This window comes from Aquarana catesbeiana, linkage group LG03 (genome assembly GCF_042186555.1).
Source record: "Aquarana catesbeiana isolate 2022-GZ linkage group LG03, ASM4218655v1, whole genome shotgun sequence".
NCBI classification, from domain to species: Eukaryota; Metazoa; Chordata; class Amphibia; order Anura; family Ranidae; genus Aquarana; species Aquarana catesbeiana.
Genome location: NC_133326.1, coordinates 528,709,972 through 528,731,236, shown reverse-complemented (window position 1 = coordinate 528,731,236; position 21,265 = coordinate 528,709,972). Strand labels below are relative to the sequence as shown.

At 47.6% G+C, this 21,265-nt stretch overlaps 1 protein-coding gene across 2 annotated transcripts in view; it reads left to right on the top strand.

Moving 5' to 3' along the window:
- Positions 1–19,533, top strand: part of LOC141132642 (uncharacterized) — a 155,028-nt gene extending 135,495 nt beyond the window's left edge. For both annotated transcript variants that reach the window (XM_073621261.1, XM_073621259.1), the window contains one exon: positions 18,839–19,533. In XM_073621261.1, coding sequence (XP_073477362.1) covers positions 18,839–18,938 — 100 coding nt within the window. In that variant the 3' untranslated portion in view covers positions 18,939–19,533. The remainder of the gene's footprint in view (positions 1–18,838) is intronic.
- Positions 19,534–21,265: the final 1,732 nt, after the last annotated feature.

Below are 21,265 nucleotides of genomic sequence, written 5' to 3'. Positions count from 1 at the left end.
ACAGACGAGCGGATTTCTGGGCCCGACAGAGTTACGACGTAAAGATTTGAAGCATGTTCCAAATCTAAAGTCCCTTAGATTTGCGACTGGAAAAGTCAGCTGAAGGTCCGGTGAAGCCCACACACGATTGGATTGTTTGTCAGATTTGGTCCGTCGGCGTCCGTCAGACCAGTCCGGGCGAAAAGTCCGACCGTGTGTACCTGGCATTACAGTTCTGAAGTGGACATTGTTCCAGTTGAAAGGGTCCCTTTGATCTTGATAGGGCATGAACAGGATTTAGAGAACAACTGCAGATCCGGGCCTTGGTGCAGAAAACAAACTCAGAACACAGAACAAAAAAATTAGTCAATAACATTAAAAGAAAGTGACAAATAGTACTGGGTGGCAAAAGCCACAATAGAAAGCAAGGGGGTCATATACTGGGAGCATCGGGTACAGTTCCTTGGTCCTTATTTTTAAAGAAAAACACACTTCACTAAAGCTTTAAGCACCAAAAAAATCAACCCGCCATTTATTTTTCCATGTTGGGGACACTCTGCCAGGAGATGGTTTAAAAAAGGGGCATCATCATCTGCAGGAAGCAGACCCCAATTTTCACCGTGTTTGAGGCCTTTCTCCACTGTGTGCACCATAACAATACGATTATCTTTGGTGATCAAAAGCTTTGTGCAGAAACCCCATCTGTAGATTATTCTGTGGTCATGTAAAAGCTTAGTGAGAGAATTCAGCTGTTTGCGCCCTGGCGTGCTGTGATAAAGCCACGTAGAGAGGAAGGCCACTGTAGTGGAGAGTTTCTCCTCGCAAATTTCACGTGAAAAATGAATTTTCGCTATAACATCCCTAAGGACATTATCAGGTAGATGTGAGGGTTTTGGTAGCCTGTGGGCTCTGCCCACCACTATTTCCCTTTTAGGGATAGATGGTAGTAAAGTAAAAATCATCTGCTGAACATATCTCCTGAGATCAGAGGCAGGAAGGGTTTCTGCTATACTACAAAATTTGACATTATTCCTGTGGAACTGATCCTCTAAATCTGTCAGCTTTAATTTCAGCGCATGAAATTCCTCCTCAGCCTCATTGCGTCAACAGGTTCGTTGTGAGCAGTTGCAAACTCTCCCATTTTTGAGGGCAATTGGACCACACTATCTTTGTAAATAGAGCCTTTTAAAGATACTAGCATGTCTTTCATAGAGGTGTCATTAATGGGGAAAACATTGGTAGGGAAACCTTCAATATGTTCAATGAGCTCTCTAGTAGTATCATGAGATAGTGAGGATCAGCAAAAGTCTGACCAATGTATAGAGAATCAGGCAAATGGCGATGCTGCAATTTTTGTGGGCTGCAAAAAGAAGATTCCCTCAGGGAGGCTCTGCTGCTGCCAGGTTGTGAACTGCTCCGGGCTTGAAGAGGAAAGCGCAATTCATTGTGAGAGACATACTTGCCTCTGCGCCATCTTGAAAGGAGGAAGCTCCCACTAGAATGAATAACTCCATGAGCTTGCGGGGCCCCTCTTTGATTATCCGCTTCCCCTTTGGGTGGAAGAGTAGCGATGGAAGTAAGTTTGGCTTCCCCACATCGCTGTAAAGGCACAAGAACTGCTGATAGCTCTTCTTCTAAGCAGCCATCTTCTCAGCTGCTGGCAACGCCCCCCGTCCTACAAGTTTCAATTGACCAGTATCATTGCATACAGTGCTATGGTTTCTCCCAGTGGTAAATGCTACACACTGAAATATTGCCAATGTTTGTGTGATAGAGGCTGTACCCATACAGCAGTTCAACATTTTAGGACTACAGCGCACCAATTAGCAATGGTGCTTTCCTCAGTAAAGCTTTATTGGTTGTCATAGGCAGGAGAGCCGTGTCTCTTTTTTTTGCAGCTATTATAAATCAGCCCAAATACTGTGCCTTGAAAAAGTATTCATACCCCTTGAAATTCTCCACATTTTGTCATGTCACAACCAAAAACGTAAATGTATTTTATTGGGATTTTATGTGATTGACCAACACAAAGTGGTACATAATTGTGAAATGGAAGGAAAATGATAAATGGTTTTCCAAATTTTTTACAAATAAATATGTCCCCTAATTAGAAAATAGAGTCCAACTGTGTGTAATTTCATCTCAGTATAAATACAGCTGTTCTGTGAAGCCTTCAGAGGTTTGTTAGAGAACCTTAGTGAACAAACAGCATCATGAAGGCCAAGGAATACATTAGACAGGTCAGGGATAAAGTTGTGGAAAAGTATGGCGCAACTGCAAACCTAACAAGACATGGCCGTCCACCTTAACTGACAGGCCGGGCAAGGAGAGCATTAATCAGAGAAGCAGCCAAGAGACCCATGGTAACTCTGGTGGAGCTGAAGAGATCCACAGCTCAAGTGGGAGAATCTGTCCACAGGACCACTATTAGTCGTGCACTCCACAAATCTGGCTTTTATGGAAGAGTGGCAAGAAAAAAGCCATTGTTAAAGAAAGCCATAAGAAGTCCTGTTTGCAGTTTGTGAGAAGCCATGTAGGGGACAAAGCAAACATGTGGAAGAATGTGCTCTGGTCAGATGAGACCAAAATTTAACTTTCTGGCCAAAAAACAAAACGCTGTTTGGCGGAAAACAAACAGTGCACATCACTCTGAAACACACCATCCTCACAGTGAAACATGGTGGTGGCAGCATAATGTTGTGGGGATGCTTTTCTTCAGCAGGGACATGGAAGCTGGTCAGAGTTGATGGGAAGATGGATGGAGCCAAATACAGGGCAATCTTAGAAGAAAACTTGTTAGAGTCTGCAAAAGACTTGAGACTGGGGCAGAGGTTCACCTTCCAGAGGGACAACCAGGGCCGGATTTCCCACAAGGCCACCGAGGCCAGGCCTCGGGGCGGGAGTGATGCAGGGGCGGCGCCGCTCCTGCGGCGACTTCTCGGCTTTTGCGGCCGCCCCCCTGCACTAACATCATTCGGAGCTCTGTATGAGCAGGGCGGGGATGAGGATAAACAAGCTGTTCTGACTAGAAAGGAGAGCAGGGGGCGGAGTCTGTGGGCAGCTGCGGGAGGAGCGTCTTCTCCCCCAGGCAGCAAGACTTGTATGGAGTGGAGATCAAGGATAACTATTCCCCTCTAGTTCCGGCGCTCCACAGCCTCTGGCATCCTGTCACAGTGATATAGTGAGAGCGTGGAAAGCCAGCTTGTGCAAGAGTCAGGCTGTGTTCTGTCTCCGCTGTCTTCCTAACCCCTCCCTCACTGCACTGCTTGTCCAATCCAATACTCCGCCTACCTGTATACCATCCTAGCCTGCCTGTATACTGTTCTAACCTGCCTATATACCGTCCTAGCCTGCCTTTATACCGTCCTAGCCTGCCTGTATACTGTTCCAACCTGTCTATATACCCTCCTAGCCTGCCTATATACCATCCTAGCCTGCCTGTATACCGTCCTGGCCTGGCTGTATACCGTCCTAGCCTGCCTGTATACTGTTCTAGCCTGCCTGTATACCGTCCTAGCTTGCCTGTATACCATCCTGGCCTGCCTGTATATATTGTCCTAGCCTGCCTGTATACTGTTCTAGCCTGCCTGTATACCGTCCTAGCCTGCCTGTATATTGTCCTAGCCTGCCTATATATCGTCCTAGCCTGCCTGTATACCGTTCCAGCCTGCCTCTATACCGTCCTAGCCTGCCTGTATATCGTCCTAGTCTGCCTGTATACTGTTCTAGCCTGCCTGTATATCATCCTAGCCTGCCTGTATATCGTCCTAGCCTGCCTGTATACCATTCTAGCCTGCCTGTATACCGTCCTAGCCTGCCTATATACAGTCCTAGCCTGCCTGTATATCGTCCTAGCCTGCCTGTATATCGTCCTAGCCTGCCTGTATATCGTCCTAGCCTGCCTGTATATCGTCCTAGCCTGCCTGTATACCGTCCTAGCCTGTATACTGTTCTAGCCTGCCTGTATATCGTCCTAGCCTGCCTGCATACCGTCCTAGCCTGCCTGCATACCGTCCTAGCCTGCCTGCATATCGTCCTAACCTGCCTGTATATCGTCCTAGCCTGCCTGTATATCGTCCTAGCCTGCCTGTATATCGTTCTAGCCTGCCTGTATATCGTCCTAGCCTGCCTGTATATCGTCCTAGCCTGCCTGTATACTGTCCTAGCCTGCCTGTATACCGTCCTAGCCTGCCTGTATACCGTCCTGGCCTGCCTGTATATCGTCCTAGCCTGCCTGCATACCGTTCTAGCCTGCCTGCATACCGTCCTAGCCTGCCTGTATACCGTTCTAGCCTGCCTGTATACCGTTCTAGCCTGCCTGTATACCGTTCTAGCCAGCCTGTATACCGTTCTAGCCTGCCTGTATATCGTCCTAGCTTGCCTGTATACTGTTCTAGCCTGCCTGTATACTGTTCTAGCCTGCCTGTATACCGTCCTAGCCTGCCTATATACAGTCCTAGCCTGCCTGTATATCGTCCTAGCCTGCCTGTATATCGTTCTAGCCTGCTTGTATATAGTCCTAGCCTGCCTGTATACTGTCCTAGCCTGCCTGTATACCGTCCTAGCCTGCCTGTATACTGTCCTGGCCTGCCTGTATATCATCCTAGCCTGCCTGTATATCGTCCTAGCCTGCCTGCATACCGTTCTAGCCTGCCTGTACACCGTCCTAGCCTGCCTGTATATCGTCCTAGCCTGCCTGTATATCGTCCTAGCCTGCCTGTATATCGTCCTAGCCTGCCTGTATACCGTCCTAGCCTGCCTGTATATCGTCCTAGCCTGCCTGTATACCGTCCTAGCCTGCCTGTATACTGTTCTAGCCTGCCTGTATATCGTCCTGTATACTGTTCTAGCCTGCCTGTATATCGTCCTAGCCTGCCTGTATACCATTCTAACCTGTCTATATACCGTCCTAGCCTGTCTATATACCGTCCTAGCCTGTCTGTATACCGTCCTAGCCTGCCTGTATACCGTCGTAGCCTGCCTGTATACCGTTCTAGCCTGCCTGTATATCGTCCTAGCCTGCCTGTATACCGTCCTAGCCTGCCTGTATACCGTCCTAGCCTGCCTGTATACCGTCCTAGCCTGCCTGTATATTGTCCAAGCCTGCCTGTATACTGTTCTAGCCTGCCTGTATATCGTCCTGTATACTGTTCTAGCCTGCCTGTATATCGTCCTAGCCTGCCTGTATACCGTTCTAACCTGTCTATATACCGTCCTAGCCTGTCTGTATACCGTCCTAGCCTGCCTGCATACCGTTCTAGCCTGCCTGTATACCGTCCTAGCCTGCCTGTATACCGTCCTAGCCTGCCTGTATACCGTCCTAGCCTGCCTGTATATCGTCCTAGCCTGCCTGTATACCGTCCTAGCCTGCCTGTATACCGTCCTAGCCTGCCTGTATATTGTCCTAGCCTGCCTGTATACCGTCCTAGCCTGCCTGTATACCATCCTAGCTTGCCTGTATACCGTCCTAGCCTGCCTGTATATCGTCCTAGCCTGCCTGTATACCGTCCTAGCCTTCCTGTATATTGTCCTGGCCTGCCTGTATACCGTCCTAGCCTGCCTGTATACCGTCCTAGCCTGCCTGTATACCGTCCTGGCCTGCCTGTATACCGTCCTGGCCTGCCTGTATACCGTCCTAGCCTGCCTGTATATCGTCCTAGCCTGCCTGCATACCGTTCTAGCCTGCCTGTATACCGTCCTAGCCTGCCTGTATACCGTTCTAGCCTGCCTGTATACCGTCCTAGCCTGCCTGTATACCGTTCTAGCCTGCCTGTATACCGTCCTAGCCTGTCTGTATACCGTCCTAGCCAGCCTGTATACCGTTCTAGCCTGCCTGTATACTGTTCCAACCTGTCTATATACCCTCCTAGCCTGCCTATATACCATCCTAGCCTGCCTGTATATCGTCCTAGCCTGCCTGTATACCGTCCTAGCCTGCCTGTATACTGTTCTAGCCTGCCTGTATACCGTCCTAGCTTGCCTGTATACCATCCTGGCCTGCCTGTATATATTGTCCTAGCCTGCCTGTATACTGTTCTAGCCTGCCTGTATACCGTCCTAGCCTGCCTGTATATTGTCCTAGCCTGCCTGTATACTGTTCTAGCCTGCCTATATATCATCCTAGCCTGCCTGTATACCGTTCCAGCCTGCCTCTATACTGTCCTAGCCTGCCTGTATATCGTCCTAGTCTGCCTGTATACTGTTCTAGCCTGCCTGTATATCATCCTAGCCTGCCTGTATATCGTCCTAGCCTGCCTGTATACTGTTCTAGCCTGCCTGTATACCATTCTAGCCTGCCTGTATACCGTCCTAGCCTGCCTGTATACCGTCCTAGCCTGCCTATATACAGTCCTAGCCTGCCTGTATATCGTCCTAGCCTGCCTGTATATCGTCCTAGCCTGCCTGTATATCGTCCTAGCCTGCCTGTATATCGTCCTAGCCTGCCTGTATACTGTCCTAGCCTGCCTGTATACCGTCCTAGCCTGCCTGTATACCATCCTGGCCGGCCTGTATACTGTTCTAGCCTGCCTGTATATCGTCCTAGCCTGCCTGCATACCGTCCTAGCCTGCCTGCATACCGTCCTAGCCTGCCTGCATATCGTTATAGCCTGCCTGTATATCGTCCTAGCCTGCCTGTATATCGTCCTAGCCTGCCTGTATATCGTCCTAGCCTGCCTGTATATCGTTCTAGCCTGCCTGTATATCGTCCTAGCCTGCCTGTATACTGTCCTAGCCTGCCTGTATACCGTCCTAGCCTGCCTGTATATTGTCCTGGCCTGCCTGTATATCATCCTAGCCTGCCTGCATACCGTTCTAGCCTGCCTGTATACCGTCCTAGCCTGTCTGTATACCGTTCTAGCCTGCCTGTATACCGTTCTAGCCAGCCTGTATACCATTCTAGCCTGCCTGTATATCGTCCTAGCTTGCCTGTATACTGTTCTAGCCTGCCTGTATACCATTCTAGCCTGCCTGTATACCGTCCTAGCCTGCCTGTATACCGTCCTAGCCTGCCTATATACAGTCCTAGCCTGCCTGTATATCGTCCTAGCCTGCCTGTATATCGTTCTAGCCTGCCTGTATATAGACCTAGCCTGCCTGTATACTGTCCTAGCCTGCCTGTATACCGTCCTAGCCTGCCTGTATACTGTCCTGGCCTGCCTGTATATCATCCTAGCCTGCCTGTATATCGTCCTAGCCTGCCTGCATACCGTCCTAGCCTGCCTGTATACCGTCCTAGCCTGCCTGTATACCGTCCTAGCCTGCCTGTATATCGTCCTAGCCTGCCTGTATACCGTCCTAGCCTGCCTGTATATCGTCCTAGCCTGCCTGTATACCGTCCTAGCCTGCCTGTATACTGTTCTAGCCTGCCTGTATATCGTCCTGTATACTGTTCTAGCCTGCCTGTATATCGTCCTAGCCTGCCTGTATACCGTTCTAACCTGTCTATATACCGTCCTAGCCTGTCTATATACCGTCCTAGCCTGTCTGTATACCGTCCTAGCTTGCCTGTATACCGTCCTAGCCTGCCTGTATACCGTTCTAGCCTGCCTGTATACCGTCCTAGCCTGCCTGTATATCGTCCTAGCCTGCCTGTATACCGTCCTAGCCTGCCTGTATACCGTCCTAGCCTGCCTGTATACCGTCCTAGCCTGCCTGTATATTGTCCTAGCCTGCCTGTATACTGTTCTAGCCTGCCTGTATATCGTCCTGTATACTGTTCTAGCCTGCCTGTATACCGTTCTAACCTGTCTATATACTGTCCTGGCCTGCCTGTATACCATCCTAGCCTGCCTGTATACCGTCCTAGCCTGCCTGTATACCGTCCTAGCCTGCCTGTATACCGTCCTAGCCTGCCTGTATACCGTCCTAGCCTGCCTGTATATCGTCCTAGCCTGCCTGTATATCGTCCTAGCCTGCCTGTATACTGTCCTAGCCTGCCTGTATACCGTTCTAGCCTACCTGTATATCTTCCTAGCCTGTCTGTATACCGTCCTAGCCTGCCTGTATATTGTCCTGGCCTGCCTGTATACCGTCCTAGCCTGCCTGTATACCGTCCTGGCCTGCCTGTATACCTGTATATAGAGATGTTAGAGGGGAGTATATAGAGATGATAGGGGGGGGAGTATATAGAGATGATAGAGGGGAGTATATAGTGGAGATATGTTTTTAATTGATCTATTGTAGCAGTCATCGATAAAGGATGAGAATGATGGTGTGGTGTGTGTGTGTGTGTGAGGGGGGGGGGGGCGGCATTGAAGGACCCGGCCTTGGGGTGGCAAAGGGTGTAAATCTGGGCCTGATCACGGCCAAGACCAAAGAGCTGTCAAAGGACGTCAGGAATAAGATTGTAGACCTGCACAAGGCTGGAATGGGCTACAAGACCATCAGCAAGAAGCTTGGTGACAACTGTTGAAGCGATTATTCGCAAATGGAAGAAATACAAAATAACCATCAATTGCTCAGTCTGAAGCTCCATGGAAGGTTTTGCCTCATGGGGTGAGGATGATAATGAGAAAAGTGAGGGATCCGCCGAGAACTACACGGGAGAAGTTTGTGCATGATTTCAAGGCAGTTGGTAGCACAGTCACCAAACAAACCATTGGTAACACAATACGTAGCCGTGGATTGAAATCCTGCAGGGTCCCCTCCTCAAGAAGGTACATGTAAAGGCCCGTCTGAAGTTTTTCCAATGAACATCTAAATGATTCAGATTAGGATTGGGAGAAAGTGCTGTGGTCAGACAAGACCAAAATTGAGCTCTTTGGTATTAACTTGACTCACCGTGTTTGGAGGAAGAAAAATGCTGATTATGACCCTAAGAACACCATCCCTACCAGGGCCGATCCTACCCGGGGTGCGCAGGGTGCTTTGTGTATACACCGCTCCTAAAGCGACTCAAAGAAGCTACTTGCAGGAATTTTTTGGACGTCGTGCCAGTGCTCTGCTCCAGTGTGAAAGCATTCAGGCTCTCACACTGGGATTGTAGATAGGGCTTTTTCCAGGCGCTATTTTTAAAACTGAAGTGCCTGAAAAACGCCTCCAGTGTGAAAGGGGTCTAATGGACCATCTCCTGTACTATATCTGCAGTAAGGATGAGCTCCAGCGTGTTCGCAAGCTGCAAGGAAGTTGGCACTGCACAGCGCTAATCACAGGCAGTGAGACATTTCCGGTGAGACATGTGCGGCTGCAGAGATTGGGAAATGTGTCACTGCCCGTGATTAGCGCTGAGCATTGCTGACTTCCTGGTGGGCTCTGCAAGTGCAGCTTGCGAACACGCCGGAGCTCATCCTTAGTCTGCAGTCTCGGACCATCTCCTGTAGTATGTCTGCAGTCTCTGACCATCTCCTATACTATGTCTGCAGTCTCTGACCATCTCCTGTATTATGTCTGCAGTCTCTGACCATCTCCTATACTATGTCTGCAGTCTCTGACCATCTCCTGTATTATGTCTGCAGTCTCTGACCATCTCCTGTACTATGTCTGCAGTCTCTGACCATCTCCTGTACTATGTCTGCAGTCTCTGACCATCTCCTGTACTATGTCTGCAGTCTCTGACCATCTCCTGTACTACGTCTGCAGTCTCTAACCATCTCCTATATCATGTCTGCAGTCTCTGACCATCTCCTGTACTATATCTGCGGTCTTTGACCGTCTCCTGTACTATGTCTGCAGTCTCTGATCATCACCTGTACTATGTCTGCAGTCTCGGACCATCTCCTGTATCATGTCTGCAGTCTCGGACCATCTCCTATACTATGTCTGCAGTCTTTGACTATCTCCTGTACTATGTCTGCAGTCTCTGACCATCTCTTGTACTATGTCTGCAGTCTCTGACCATCTCCTGTACTATGTCTGCAGTCTCTGATCATCTCTTGTATTATGTCTGCAGTCTCTGACCATCTCCTGTACTATGTCTGCAGTCTCTGACCATCTCCTGTACTATGTCTGCAGTCTCTGACCATCTCCTGTACCATGTCTGCAGTCTCTAACCGTCTCCTATATCATGTCTGCAGTCTCTGACCATCTCCTGTACTATATCTGCGGTCTTTGACCGTCTCCTGTACTATGTCTGCAGTCTCTAACCATCTCCTGTACTATGTCTGCAGTCTCTGATCATCTCCTGTACTATGTCTGCGGTCTCTGACCATCTCCTGTACTATGTCTGCAGTCTCTGACCATCTCCTGTACTATGTCTGCAGTCTCTAACCGTCTCCTATATCATGTCTGCAGTCTCTGACCATCTCCTGTACTATATCTGCGGTCTTTGACCGTCTCTTGTACTATGTCTGCAGTCTCTAACCATCTCCTGTACTATGTCTGCAGTCTCTGATCATCACCTGTACTATGTCTGCAGTCTCGGACCATCTCCTGTATCATGTCTGCAGTCTCGGACCATCTCCTATACTATGTCTGCAGTCTCTGACCATCTCCTGTACTATGTCTGCGGTCTCTGACCATCTCCTGTACTATGTCTGCGGTCTCTGACCATCTCCTGTACTATGTCTGCAGTCTCTGACCATCTCCTGTACTATGTCTGCAGTCTCTGACCATCTCCTGTACTAAGCCTTCGGTCTCTAACCATCTCCTATATCATGTCTGCAGTCTCTGACCATCTCCTGTACTATGTCTGCAGTCTCTAACCATCTCCTGTACTATGTCTGTAGTCTCTGACCAGCTCCTGTACCATGTCTGCAGTCTCTGACCATCTTCTGTGCCATATCTGCAGTCTCTGACCATCTCCTGTACTATGTCTGCAGTCTCTGATCATCTCCTGTACTATGTCTGCAGTCTCTGATCATCTCTTGTATTATGTCTGCAGTCTCTGACCATCTCCTGTACTATGTCGGTAGTCTCTGATCATCTCTTGTACCATGTCTGCAGTCTCTGATCATCTCTTGTACCATGTCTGCAGTCTCTGACCATCTGTTGTATTATGTCTGCAGTCTCTGATCATCTCCTGTACCATGTCTGCAGTCTCTAACCATCTCCTGTACTATGTCTGCAGTCTCTGATCATCTCCTGTACTATGTCTGCAGTCTCTGATCATCTCCTGTACTATGTCTGCAGTCTCTGATCATCTCCTGTACCATGTCTGCAGTCTCTGATCATCTCCTGGACTATGTCTGCAGTCTCTGATCATCTCCTGTACTATGTCTGCAGTCTTTGACCATCTCCTGTACTATGTCTGCAGTCTCTAACCGTCTCCTATATCATGTCTGCAGTCTCTGACCATCTCCTGTACTATATCTGCGGTCTTTGACCGTCTCCTGTACTATGTCTGCAGTCTCTAACCATCTCCTGTACTATGTCTGTAGTCTCTGACCATCTCCTGTACTATGTCTGCAGTCTCTGATTATCACCTGTACTATGTCTGCAGTCTCGGACCATCTCCTGTATCATGTCTGCAGTCTCGAACCATCTCCTGTACTATGTCTGCAGTCTCTGACCATCTCCTGTACTATGTCTGCGGTCTCTGACTATCTCCTGTACTATGTCTGCAGTCTCTGACCATCTCCTGTACTAAGCCTTCGGTCTCTAACCGTCTCCTATATCATGTCTGCAGTCTCTGACCATCTCCTGTACTATGTCTGCAGTCTTTAACCATCTCCTGTACTATGTCTGTAGTCTCTGACCATCTCCTGTATCATGTCTGCAGTCTATGACCATCTTCTGTGCCATATCTGCAGTCTCTGACCATCTCCTGTACTATGTCTGCAGTCTCTGATCATCTCCTGTACTATGTCTGCAGTCTCTGATCATCTCTTGTATTATGTCTGCAGTCTCTGACCATCTCCTGTACTATGTCTGTAGTCTCTGATCATCTCTTGTACCATGTCTGCAGTCTCTGACCATCTGTTGTATTATGTCTGCAGTCTCTGATCATCTCCTGTACCGTGTCTGCAGTCTCTGACCATCTCCTGTACTATGTTTGTAGTCTCTGATCATCTCTTGTACCATGTGTGCAGTCTCTGACCATCTGTTGTATTATGTCCGCAGTCTCTGATCATCTCCTGTACTATGTCTGCAGTCTTTGACCATCTCCTGTACCATGTCTGCAGTCTCTAACCGTCTCCTATATCATGTCTGCAGTCTCTGACCATCTCCTGTACTATATCTGCGGTCTTTGACCGTCTCCTGTACTATGTCTGCAGTCTCTAACCATCTCCTGTACTATGTCTGCAGTCTCTAACCATCTCCTGTACTATGTCTGTAGTCTCTGACCATCTCCTGTACTATGTCAGCAGTCTCTGATCATCACCTGTACTATGTCTGCAGTCTCAGACCATCTCCTGTATCATGTCTGCAGTCTCGGACCATCTCCTATACTATGTCTGCAGTCTCTGACCATCTCCTGTACTATGTCTGCGGTCTCTGACTATCTCCTGTACTATGTCTGCAGTCTCTGACCATCTCCTGTACTAAGCCTTCGGTCTCTAACCGTCTCCTATATAATGTCTGCAGTCTCTGACCATCTCCTGTACTATGTCTGCAGTCTCTAACCATCTCCTGTGCCATATCTGCAGTCTTTGACCATCTCCTGTACTATGTCTGCAGTCTCTGATCATCTGTTGTATTATGTCTGCAGTCTCTGACCATCTCCTGTACTATGTCTGTAGTCTCTGATCATCTCCTGTACCATGTCTGCAGTCTCTAATCATCTCCTGTACCATGTCTGCAGTCTCTGATCATCTCCTGTACTATGTCTGCAGTCTCTGACCATCTCCTGTACTATGTCTGCAGTCTCTGATCATCTCCTGTACCATGTCTGCAGTCTCTGATCATCTCCTGTACTATGTCTGCAGTCTCTGATCATCTCCTGTACCATGTCTGCAGTCTCTGACCATCTCCCGTATCATGTCTGCAGTCTCGGACCATCTCCTGTATCATGTCTGCAGTCTCGGACCATCTCCTATACTATGTCTGCAGTCTTTTACTATCTCCTGTACTATGTCTGCAGTCTCTGACCATCTCCTGTACCATGTCTGGAGTCTCTAACCGTCTCCTATATCATGTCTGCAGTCTCTGACCATCTCCTGTACTATATCTGCGGTCTTTGACCGTCTCCTGTACTATGTCTGCAGTCTCTAACCATCTCCTGTACTATGTCTGCAGTCTCTGATCATCACCTGTACTATGTCTGCAGTCTCTGATCATCACCTGTACTATGTCTGCAGTCTCGGACCATCTCCTGTATCATGTCTGCAGTCTCAGACCATCTCCTATACTATGTCTGCAGTCTCTGATCATCTCCTGTACTATGTCTGCAGTCTCTGACCATCTCCTGTACTATGTCTGCAGTCTCTAACCGTCTCCTATATCATGTCTGCAGTCTCTGACCATCTCCTGTACTATATCTGCGGTCTTTGACCGTCTCCTGTACTATGTCTGCAGTCTCTGATCATCACCTGTACTATGTCTGCAGTCTCGGACCATCTCCTGTATCACGTCTGCAGTCTCGGACCATCTCCTATACTATGTCTGCAGTCTCTGACCATCTCCTGTACTATGTTTGCGGTCTCTGACCATCTCCTGTACTATGTCTGCGGTCTCTGACCATCTCCTGTACTATGTCTGCGGTCTTTGACCATCTCCTGTACTATGTCTGCGGTCTTTGACCGTCTCCTGTACTATGTCTGCAGTCTTTAACCATCTCCTGTACTATGTCTGTAGTCTCTGACCATCTCCTGTACTATGTCTGCAGTCTTTGATCATCTCCTGTACCATGTCTGCAGTCTCTGACCATCTCCTGTACTATGTCTGTAGTCTCTGATCATCTCTTGTACCATGTCTGCAGTCTCTGACCATCTGTTGTATTATGTCTGCAGTCTCTGATCATCTCCTGTACTATGTCTGCAGTCTCTGATCATCTCCTGTACTATGTCTGCAGTCTTTGACCATCTCCTGTACTATGTCTGCAGTCTCTAACCGTCTCCTATATCATGTCTGCAGTCTCTGACCATCTCCTGTACTATATCTGCGGTCTTTGACCGTCTCCTGTACTATGTCTGTAGTCTCTAACCATCTCCTGTACTATGTCTGTAGTCTCTGACCATCTCCTGTACTATGTCTGCAGTCTCTGATCATCACCTGTACTATGTCTGCAGTCTCAGACCATCTCCTGTATCATGTCTGCAGTCTCGGACCATCTCCTATACTATGTCTGCAGTCTCTGACCATCTCCTTTACTATGTCTGCGGTCTCTGACTATCTCCTGTACTATGTCTGCAGTCTCTGACCATCTCCTGTACTAAGCCTTCGGTCTGTAACCGTCTCCTATATAATGTCTGCAGTCTCTGACCATCTCCTGTACTATGTCTGCAGTCTCTAACCATCTCCTGTACAATGTCTGTAGTCTCTGACCAGCTCCTGTACCATGTCTGCAGTCTATGACCATCTTCTGTGCCATATCTGCAGTCTCTGACCATCTCCTGTACTATGTCTGCAGTCTCTGATCATCTCCTGTACTATGTCTGCAGTCTCTGATCATCTGTTGTATTATGTCTGCAGTCTCTGACCATCTCCTGTACTATGTCTGTAGTCTCTGATCATCTCTTGTACCATGTCTGCAGTCTCTGACCATCTGTTGTATTATGTCTGCAGTCTCTGATCATCTCCTGTACCATGTCTGCAGTCTCTAATCATCTGCTGTACCATGTCTGCAGTCTCTGATCATCTCCTGTACTATGTCTGCAGTCTCTGACCATCTCCTGTACTATGTCTGCAGTCTCTGATCATCTCCTGTACCATGTCTGCAGTCTCTGATCATCTCCTGTACTATGTCTGCAGTCTCTGATCATCTCCTGTACCATGTCTGCAGTCTCTGACCATCTCCTGTACTATGTCTGCAGTCTCTGATCATCTACTCTACCATGTCTGCAGTCTCTGATCATCTCCTGTACTATGTCTGGGGGCTCTTTCTAACAGATTCTCTAACAGAAGCCCGCTCTGTCTGCATCAGAGAGACTCCCCTCCAGGTCTCATTAGTGTACGCTCTTCCTGTATTTTCTTTATTGTTAAAAGATCATGGGAGGATCCCAGGGTAACAAAGAGTTCTTAGGGGAACATCTCCGTGTTTGAGTCGTTGCCATAGAAACATTTGTAAAGGGGAGGTGTTGGTAAGATGACCACGCCCACGTGGGGGCGCCAGAAATATTTCTGCACCCAGGCGCCTGTGACCCTAGGATCGGCCCTGAGTATCGGTGCCGATACAGAGAATTTGCCCAAGTACTTGTACTCGGGCAAATGTTCCCAATGCTTCACCCGATACCTTTTACAGGCCGAGTCTCCCGGAAGTCAGAGGGTGGAGAAGGTGGAACGGAGCTCGAGTCCTGGCACAGTGAGAGCGAGTCCTTGCAGCGGAAGGGAAGCTTATGGGGGCAGGGATGTGGGTCGCAGTCGCATGTGCCGCCCATCAGAATCGATAACAGAAGTGACGGCCCGAGTCTCCGTCAGAGACTGTACACCGCGGCGCTCGATCTTCGCACACCCTGCACTCGGCCTCAGTAAGCCTGCAGTCACAAGGGGGCAGCGGACATCTTGTTACACCCAGCCCATATAGTTCACTAACAGAGCTGCACGATTCTGGCCAAAATGAGAATCACAATTTTTTTTTGCTTAGAATAAAAAGATCACGTTTCTTGCAACGTAAAGTCTTTCACATTATACAAAAAAAATTGGGCTAACTTTATTTTTATTTCAGTTACTTATATAGCGCCGTCAATTTACGCAGCGCTTTACATATACATTGTACATTCACATCAGTCCCTGCCCTCAAGGAGCTTACAATCTAAGGTCCCTAACTCGCATTCACACATACTAGAGACAGTTTAGACAGGATCCAATTAACCTACCAGCATGTCTTTGGAGTGTGGGAGGAAACCGGAGTACCCGGAGGAAACCCACGCAGGCACAGGGAGAACATGCAAACTCCAGGCAGGTAGTGTCGTGGTTGGGATTCGAACCAGCGACCCTTCTTACTACTAGGTGAAAGTGCTACCCGCTACACCAACTTTACTGTTTTTTTTTTTTTTAATTCATTAAAGTAATTTTTTCCAAAAAAATTGCATTTGAAAGACCGCTGCGCAAATACAATGTGATATTGCAACAACCACCATTTTTTTCTCTAGGGTCTCTACTAAAAAAATATATATATAACGTTCGGGGATTCTAAGTAATTTTCTAGCAAAAAAAAAAAAAAAAGGTTTTAACTTGAAATCAACAAATGTCAGAAAAAGGTTTAGTGTTTAAGTGGTTAAACTTTCTTCTTTTACACACCAAAGTCTATTCCATTGACAAATTGTTACAATGTTTATACTTAAGTTTCACTGATAAAGAATGTTGTGATTCTTGGCAGACTGCCCTTTTTTTTTTTTCTTCCTTTCTTTTGATGGCTGTGGCTTCAGAAGAACAGAGAGAATTCTTTGCATAGACAGAATCGTGAAACACTTTTGTCAAGATCGCAACGGGGGAAAAAAATCACGATAACGATTCTTGACGATTAATCGTGCAGCTCTACTAACTATTTGGGCTGGGTGTAACAAGATGTCCGCTACTGAATTCTGACTAGGCTTATTGCCTGTACACACGTTCCGAATATCGCACGAAAACTGTCGTCCGAGGAAGAATCGTACGATATTCAGATCGTGTGTACACTACTTTCGACACCCGATAGCGACCCTTCATCCGATATCATTCGATCGGGCATGCATGAAAATTTTCCTCGTACGTTTCCACATCGTACGATTTTCGTTTAGTCAGTATGGTTGTCTGAAAATACAATACAATACAAATACATTACAACACATGACATCACTTCTGATTTTTTTTTTTTTTTTTCAGTCGTACAAGAATTTTCGTGACTTAACCCATTCTATTTCTACTTGCGATTATTAAGCGAAAACGGTCATACGATCTGTCGTACGATATTCGGATCGTGTGTACGGGCCATTACTGGGGTTGAGTGCAGGGTGTATAAAGATGGGCTCTTGTATACTCTACTCTTTATTGATTTAATTTTATCATGCCAGGCTGCCAGCAATTATCAGTGCTGCATTTCAGCGCCACTGCCTGCCAATCAGTTTGACCTATCATTGCCCATAAGTGCCACCTATTAGTGCCCATACGTGCCACCAATCAGTGCTGTAAATCAGTGCCCATCAGTCAGTGCCACATATCATTGCCCATAAGTGCCACCTATTAGTGCCCATACGTGCCACCTATCAGTGCTGTAAATCAGTGCCCATCAGTCAGTGCCACATATCATTGCCCATAAGTGCCACCTATTAGTGCCCATACGTGCCACCTATCAGTGCTGTAAATCAGTGCCCATCAGTCAGTGCCCATCAGTAAGTGCCACATATCAGTACCCATAAGTGCCACCCATCATTGCCGCAAATCAGTGCCCATCAGTCAGTGCCACCTGTCATTGCTGCAAATCAGTTCCCTTCAGTTTTCATAATTATAAAAAAAGATATCGTTCGTCTGTATTGTGCTTTGAAAACCGTCACTTGACATTACAAAAAAGTATCAGTATCGGAGAGTACATGGAAAAAAAAAGTATCGGTACTTGTGTTCGGTCTTAGAAAAGTGGTATCGTTGCAACCCTAGCGGCGGGCGTCAGCGGACATCGCTCCATAGGAGGCTGCAAGGTCTGATCAGGTCCGCCTCAAAACCTGACAGGTGGATCTAATCGGACAGATCGTGTGAAAGTGTCTTTAGAGGAACGGATGAGTCTTCGGATTGTTTGCCAAGATGAAAAGTCATCTGAACCACTCAAGTTTTTGAACACATTAACCACTTAACCCCCGGACCATTTGGCTGCCCAAAGACCAGAGCACTTTTTGCGATTCCGCACTGCGTCGCTTTAACTAACAATTGCGCGGTCGTGCGACATGGCTCCCAAACAAAATTGATGTTTTTTTTCCCCCCACAAATAGAGCTTTCTTTTGATGGTATTTGATCACCTATGCGGTTTAGATTTTTTGCGCTATAAACAAAAACAGAGCGACAATTTTGAAAAAAAAACCATTATTTTTTACTTTTTACTATTATAAATATCCCCAAAAAATATATATCAAAATTTTTTTTTCCTCAGTTTAGGCCGATACGTATTCTTCTACATATTTTTCGTAAAAAAAAAAATCGCAATAAGCGTTTATTAATTGGTTTGCACAAAAGTTATAGTGTCTATGGAATAGGGGATAGTTTTATGGCATTTTTATTAATAATTTTTTTTTTTTTACTAGTAATGGCGGCGATCAGCAATTTTTATCGTGACTGCGACATTATAGCGGACACATCGGACACTTTGGGTGCGATTTTGGGACCATTCACATTTATACAGTGATCAGTGCAGTTAAAAAGGCATTGATTACTGTGTAAATGTGACTGGCAGTGAAGAGGTTAACACTAGGTGGCGCTGTAGGGGTTAAGTGTGTCCTAGGAAGTGATTCTAACTGTAAGGGGGATGAGCTATGTGTGACACGACACTGATCAGCCCTCCCGATTACAGGGAGCTATGATCAGTGTCCTGTCATTAGGCAGAACGGGGAGATGCTTGTTTACATTAGCATTTCCCCGTTCTTCCTCACTGTGAGACGATCACGGGTATCGAATCTACGGGACCCACGCTCACGGCGGGCGCGCGCGCGCCCGCAAGCCGCCTCTTGAAGGGCAATGTACAGGTACACTAATCTGCCTGTACGTGCCCTTCTGCCACAGTAAATCTGTTGAAACTGTTGAAACCTGAGCAGGCATTGCCGGGTTCGGATGATGAGGAGGGACGGAGAGAAGATGATTTTTTTGGTTTATTACCCCGACCTTCCAACAGTAACATTTTCTTTTCTATTTTCTTTTTCAGATTACTCACAGCCAGAATAATCCCAAGGGTAAGCTATATACACGCACCGGCCACTTTATTAGGTACACCTGTTCAATCGCTTGGTAACACAAATTGCTAATCAGCCAATCACATGGCAGCAACTGAATGTATTTAGGCATCTAGACGTGGTGAAGACGACTTAGTGAATTTCAAACCCGAGCATCAGAATGGGGAAGAAAGGGGATTTAAGTGACCTTGAACGTGGCGTGGTTGTTGGCGCCAGGCAGGCTGGTCTGAGCGTTTCAGAAACCGCCGAACTACTGGGATTTTCACGCACCACAGTCTCTCGGGTTTATAGAGAATGGTACAAAAAAGAGAAAATATCCAGTGCGCGGCGGTTGTGTGGACGAAAATGCCTGGTTGATGTCAAAGGTGAGAGGAGAATTGACTAACTGATTCAAGGTGATAGGAAGGCAACAGTAACGGAAATAACCACTCGGTACAACCAAGGTAGGCAGAATACCATCTCTGAGCGCACAACACGTCGGGCCTTGAAGCAGATGGGCTACACCAAAAGACCACACCTGGCAGCCAAGAACAGGAAACTGAGTCTGCAATCCACACAGGCTGACCAAAACTGGACGGCAGAAAATTGGAAAAACGTGGCCCGGTCTGAGGAGTCTTGATTTTAACCTTTTATTACAGGTTTTTAAAAATAAATTGTATATAAACCACTGTGTGTTTTCTACTTCAGGGGAGAATTAGATTGATTAAGTGTTGGTCAGTATTTATCACAGGTGAGACAGGGGCGGAGACAGGGGCGGATCCAGTCTAGTCTCAGGAGGGGCACTGTCAGAAAATACGTTTTTTTGCGGGCAATGTATCGGGGCAATAGCTGGTGTTAGCACTTCCGTCAGCACGGCACCATGGTTGATATGGTGTCAGGCTGTTTGAAGAGCATTATTTCTATTATCGCATTGTTATATAGAATTAAATCGTTCAACTCACCATAATGCAGAATCAGTGGGAGCCCTGAGTGTGTCACTTGCCATGTCATCTGCCTTCAGATGCGGATTGTCACTTGCCATGTCATCTGCCTTCAGATGCGGATTGTCACTTGCCATGTCCCTGCCACAAGTAGCGGATTGTCACTTGCCTGCCCCAGATGCGGATTGTCACTTGCCATGTCGCCTGCCATTAGATGCAGATTGTCACTTGCCACGTCACCTGCCATAAGTTGCGGATTGTCACTTGCCATGTCGCCTGCCATTAGATGCAGATTGTCACTTGCCACGTCATCTGCCTTCAGATGCGGATTGTCACTTGCCATGTCGCCTGCCATTAGATGCAGATTGTCACATCACATGCCACACGTTGCTGATTGTCACTTGCCATGTTGCCTGCCACATGTTGTGGATTGTCACTTGCCACGTCATCTGCCACCAGATGCAGATTGTCACTTGCCTCACGTTGCGGATTGTCACTTGCCACGTCACCTGCCACATGTTGCGAATTGTCACTTGCCACACATTGCGGATTGTCACTTGGTACGTCACCTGCCACACGTTGCTGATTGTAAATTGCTATGTCACCTGCCACACATTGCAGATTGTCACTTGCCTGCTACAAGGTACAGATTGCCACCTGCCTGCTAAGGTGCAGATTGTCACTTGCCAGAGTGAAGACAGGCAGCAGAAAGATGATGTAATCTCTCAGCTGCCTGCAGCTGCACAATGAGGGCGGAACTGTAGTGATGCAGGGCAGGCGGTGAGAGATGTCATCTCTCTGCTCCTCCACCTGCTGGCTCACTGACTGACCAGCCTATCTGCTCACCTGCCGACTGGCCCGCCCGCTCACTCACCCGTTGACTCGCCCACTCACTCACCCGCTGACTGGCCCACCTTCCCGCTCGCTCACCCGCTGGCTGGCCCGCCCGCTCACCTGCCTGTTTACTCACCTACTGACTGGCCTGCCCGCTCACCCGCCGGCTCATTGCTAATTTCTCGGGGGGGGGGGGGCAATTGCCCTATTGCCCCCCCCCCGGATCCGCCCCTGAGGTGAGAAGAGTTCTGCTCTGCAATCTTGTAGGTGTCCCTCTCTAATCTGAGAGAAAAAGAGAACCTATACAGGTCCCCGCTCTGCAACCAAAGATAAGGGAATTTTCCCTGCAAAGCACAAGTTTTGCACTAAGACCTCTTTCACGCTAAAAAGCTCACGAAAACCTATTTTCATTAAAATCAATGAATGCTTTCACACTGGGGCAGTGCATTGGCAGGGTGGTGAAAAAACGCCCCTCTCCATTGAAATGAATGTAGAGCGCTTCAAAAGCGCCTGAAAAGCTCTTCAAAAGTGCTCAGTGTTTTACTGGCAGTTTACAAGCGCCTCAGTGTGAAAGGGGCCTAAGAGGTGTGGGCTGTGTGAAACCAACTGCATAAACCATGGCAATAAAATAACAGCCTTGTGAAT